At 34.9% G+C, this 4,722-nt stretch overlaps 2 protein-coding genes across 2 annotated transcripts in view; one reads left to right on the top strand and one right to left on the bottom strand.

The window, feature by feature from the left end:
* Positions 1 to 3,596, bottom strand: part of LOC105624182 (casein kinase I isoform alpha) — a 20,871-nt gene extending 17,275 nt beyond the window's left edge. Inside the window, exons 1-5 of the mRNA XM_012205541.1 lie at positions 3,521 to 3,596; positions 3,042 to 3,152; positions 2,319 to 2,467; positions 507 to 703; positions 226 to 428 (exon numbers count right to left, since the gene is read on the bottom strand). Coding sequence (XP_012060931.1) covers positions 226 to 428; positions 507 to 703; positions 2,319 to 2,467; positions 3,042 to 3,152; positions 3,521 to 3,596 — 736 coding nt within the window. The remainder of the gene's footprint in view (positions 1 to 225; positions 429 to 506; positions 704 to 2,318; positions 2,468 to 3,041; positions 3,153 to 3,520) is intronic.
* A 176-nt stretch (positions 3,597 to 3,772) lies between these two features.
* The window catches only part of LOC105624217 (HBS1-like protein), a 9,243-nt gene continuing 8,293 nt past the window's right edge, over positions 3,773 to 4,722 (top strand). The window contains exon 1 of the mRNA XM_012205577.1: positions 3,773 to 4,024. Within this exon, the coding sequence (XP_012060967.1) occupies positions 3,773 to 4,024 (252 nt within the window). The remainder of the gene's footprint in view (positions 4,025 to 4,722) is intronic.

Below are 4,722 nucleotides of genomic sequence, written 5' to 3'. Positions count from 1 at the left end.
AGGAGGAGGAGGAGAAGAAGAAGAAGAGAGAGAGAGAGAGAGAGAGAGAGAGTCATCGATTTTAATTAAACTTGGTAACGATATAAAATCCCTAAAAAAATATATAATAATATATATCTCAAAGAATTATTTAAAAAAATGATTAATGCAGAATTATTAAAAGAATATTCAAAGATTCTGAAATATTTTGTGTATATAATGCGTGCTATTATCTATAAAACTTACCGGGATAACCTTTGCAAAGTTCTTCTACAGGAGTAGACATTTTCTTCTCGGAAATGCGTTCATACTTCTGTCTCTTGGTTGCTGCTTTTAAGCCTTGCCAAGGTAGACTACCTCTATTAAAGTACATGAGGACATAGCCCAGAGATTCAAGATCGTCCCGTCGTGACTGCTCAATTCCTAAATGCGTATTTATACTCGCGTATCTGTTATCACAATAAATGGATTAGTCAAAATGATATTATACGGATATAATATTATACAATTATATATATAAAACCAACCTGGCAGTTCCCGTCAGATTTTTGTTTTCTCGATAGGGTATGTGCTTGTGTGTGCGCCCATCGCGATACTTTTTAGCTAATCCGAAATCTATGATATAGACGAGGTTTCCTTTCTTTCCCAAACCCATCAGAAAGTTGTCTGGCTTAATATCACGATGAATGAAGTTGCGACTGTGAATATAATCTGTTCTACTTATCTGTAGAATAAAAAAATTAAAGCACTGTTATTGTAACTGTATATTGCATTTCATGCGCATGCTTCATGCTTCAAAGATATACAGAACAGATAAACAAAGATAAACATATACAGAAATATAAATAAACTCTTTATTCAATATTTGAATTTTTATTATTATATGTATTATACAATATATGTTAAATTAGTAACATTATTTTTATAAAATATAATTTTTTTTCTAAAAATGCGACATTTTATAAAATAAAACTAACTAATGCCTGTATTCCTTATTGTTAATTTTTAATCTATATTTTCAATGACATTTAAAATGTGTTTATAAATATACATACATAAATCATATAATAATATACAATACTATAATTTATTACATAATACATACGTTCAAATAAAAAGAAACCGGATTAAACTTGTAAAACTTTAAATTTTATATTTGTACAATACGGTTTTCACCATGTTTCAAACATTCTTTGAAAAACTTTGTCTTAAATCGCACTAACACTTCGCGAATTAGCTTGGTCATATCAAAACATCGTTTCTTGAGTTTCAATTTTATTTTTTGAAAAACAAAAAAAATTAGTCATGAAAGAGCTAAATCTAACAAGAAAGCAAGAGTACAAGAAGACTATATTGGATTCTCTTTTTTAATATCAAGAAGATTGTGCATCAGAAATCTCTTTTTGCTGGTTAAATAATATAAATGTAGATTTTTTATTGCAACTTTTTAAAATGATTATGTGAAGATCATCGTAAAAGATCGATATGACCAAAGACTTCTAAGTTAAATTGCTACTTAAATCAATTTGAGAAAAAGATTTCTAGAGAGCGTTTTGAGGCATGGCGAAAGCGATGGAGTCATTACAAATGCAGAACTACTTGAAAATTATATAGTACAAATTTAAATTAGGTAAATATTCAAATTATGTAGGCTTAATCCCGGTTTCTTTTTGTACATATATGTATATTTATTTATAAACACATTTAGAAGTATTAATTATTATAAATGTCAATATATACAACTTCTAACTGCATAACCTAGTTAAAGCAAGTCTCTCTTGCAAGAAAAAAATATTTATTGAGAATATAAATATTTCTTAGCAAGAATATGTACAATAACATTTTTCCGCAAAATGAAGTAATATATAATTGAATATAATCACAATATAAAATCTGAACGTATGGTAAAATATTTGGCAAACACTCTTGCATATATACATTGAAAAAGATCCATGTTTAGCTTTTTATTTAGAGTGCAGCCATAAATATACAACCCTAATAGAATCCTATCTTGTAATGTATATCTTGCGTAAAGTAGCCACGGTAGTGTTGTTGCGCGTATCTTAGCGCTGAGACACTATCAATGTCTCCAGATTAATAAAATAATTATATAAGAGATTCTGAGATTTTAAAAAAATTAAATGTAATTTTTGTTATTAATCAAAATATCTATTAAATTAATTATGTCAGTATGACATAAAAAATTATAAAAAATTTAAAACAGTACAGTAGTATATTGCTTTAACAATATATTTTATTTTGATGCAAGAAATAATTATTGATTGGTTATTCATACACAATATCTAGATAAAATTAATTTTTATAAAAAGAATATTTACCAATTGATCGGCAAGGAGCAGAACTGTTTTCAAAGAAAAACGTCTTGAACAAAAATTAAATAAATCTTCCAGTGATGGTCCAAGTAACTCCATCACCATAACATTATAGTCACCTTCCGAACCACACCACTTTATAGTTGGTATTCCAACTAAAATATTGAAAAAAGAGATTATACTATAATAATGATACAATGTTCTAATAGTCCAAAAAAATCTAAAAAGATTATAATTATAGTTTAACTTAATTGTATCAGAGAATGTCACACTTCCTTCCCTTCACTTTCTCCAAAAAGATTATGCAACTATATTACTAGTAAAATAATCACAGTATAAGTGTTATTTACTAACGCAATAAAAATTTAATTTAATAATTAAAATTATTAAGTCTTAATAATTATACATTTCAAATTACGATATATATTTCTTTATATAATCTTTTTTTTAAAGAGTTATTATCAATTTTTACTAATAAATCAATTGACAAATAATTCTTAGAACAATATTTGTTTACTTAATTGAAATCTCTATATGTTAAATTTGTCTTTTTTAACTGCTAATATCAGGAAAAGATGCACAAGCAAGTAGATATCAGAGATACACAGCTGTGTGTCGTGTTGGGTGGAAAGAAAAGATATTGGATCAGCTGTCAAATAAATGAGAACATGGATACAATTCCTCGTATAGAATAAACATTCAATTGATAATACAGAAATATTGACTTACCGCCTCCTTGCATCATCTTGTAAAACTTGGATTCTATGTGCAATTGCGGATGTCGTGTTTTTATGCATTCTAACTTGATAGCGACTTCCTCACCCGTGGAAATATTGGTACCTATGAATAAAGAAAAAGTTCTGGAAGGCTCATTTATGCGTGCACATACATTTACATGGATAGGATATATAAAGGAGACAAAGAAGGTGCGCGGAGAAATGAAAGATAGAAATAACGGAATAAAAAGAGAAAGAAAGTGAGAATAAAACATTACGAATTAGCGATTTAATGCTCTCTTGCGCAAAATATACAAAATCTATTGTATATCATACACAGACAAGGAGGATGAAGGGAGGAGGGATAAAGAGGAGAGAGGGAGACAGTATCGGCATCGAGACTGGCTCTACGATGAGGACGAATGAATCGCGAGTCGCGCGGACATGCGGTTGACGAGCGGCAGAGAGGGGTGGGAGGAACTTTCAACTTACCTAGGTAAATGTCGCCAAAGGAGCCGCTCCCGATTTTCCGTCCTAGCCGGTACTTATTACCAACACGTAGCTCCATCGTACACAAGCCCGTGCGGCGCACCCCGATGGAAGTATCACGGTCGCGGTTGCAATCACGGCGGCGGCGACGAGGTGACTAATATATACACACACACACCAACAATCCAGCGTAGGGTAGGCAGCGCGGTACAGCAGCAGCTGACCCGACCTGAGCGTGAAGTGATACGATGTTCGATGCTCAATCTCAACAACAACGGGCGGCGCGTGCTGGACTCTGATTGGCTCGCTCGCTCGCGTTACTGGCTTGACGGCAACAATACCTCCATGCTCGTCGCACAGAAACTTGGACCGATTGATCTTGAACCTACGGGCATTTCTTCGTGGCTAGTCGCGATTAACAGAATAGCGCACCTCGTTGCGATGGCGGTCGCGCTGATGGCGGCGGCGCTGCGCTCGCGTTTGTCTGTCGCCACTCGCTTTCTCACTGTTGTGTTGACGGCGCTGCGCCACTGCTGCTAGGATGCAAGGCAGATAACGAATCTGGCAGATAGGCAGGGATATTCACGACGAAGGTGACGGCATCAAGGAGTTTGTCCTGCGAGAGTGGGAAAGAAAGGACGGCCGATGATCAGTCGTAGCGAAATTTGATAAACGTACCGCGTAGAAGCCTCGTTTATAGTGTAGCTGCAATAGCGGGACGGGAAGAAAGCTCGAATCTCGTAGTAAATGTCGATTCGATTGTAGAAGCGCGAGTAATGACCAATGAGATCGCACGTCGCGATCGCGGTAGGGCATCTGCCCACAGCCCGAGGCGTCCAAGCGGACCGGTGAAGAAGCACGACCGAAGATACACCAATCGCGACTGCGCCCTCACCGTCCTCGCGACGTTTCGTGAACACACGTTCGACTCATAAAGACGACCACTGACGAAAGGATTAAAGGCAGGAAAGAAAGGAAAACGATTGTTGCTCGAAGACAGCGCCCTCATGTATACTCATGAACAATTGATGCACAGAACGACAACTCACTAAGTCCTGATCCTCATAGAGAAATAGTGGCCTAGTTTTCACCGAGAATTTAAACCAGATCAGAATGTAAGAACCAACCAATTATGGTCGAGCATTTCCCTGTCGTTCAACTGTAAAGGGCTCCGCACAATAAAAGAAACAGAGAATAAGAATTTC

The sequence above is a fragment of the Atta cephalotes genome (assembly GCF_000143395.1).
Source record: "Atta cephalotes unplaced genomic scaffold scaffold00074, whole genome shotgun sequence".
Lineage (NCBI taxonomy): Eukaryota > Metazoa > Arthropoda > Insecta > Hymenoptera > Formicidae > Atta > Atta cephalotes.
Note: the sequence above shows the minus strand (reverse complement) of the source record. Positions and strands in the feature narration are given on the sequence as shown.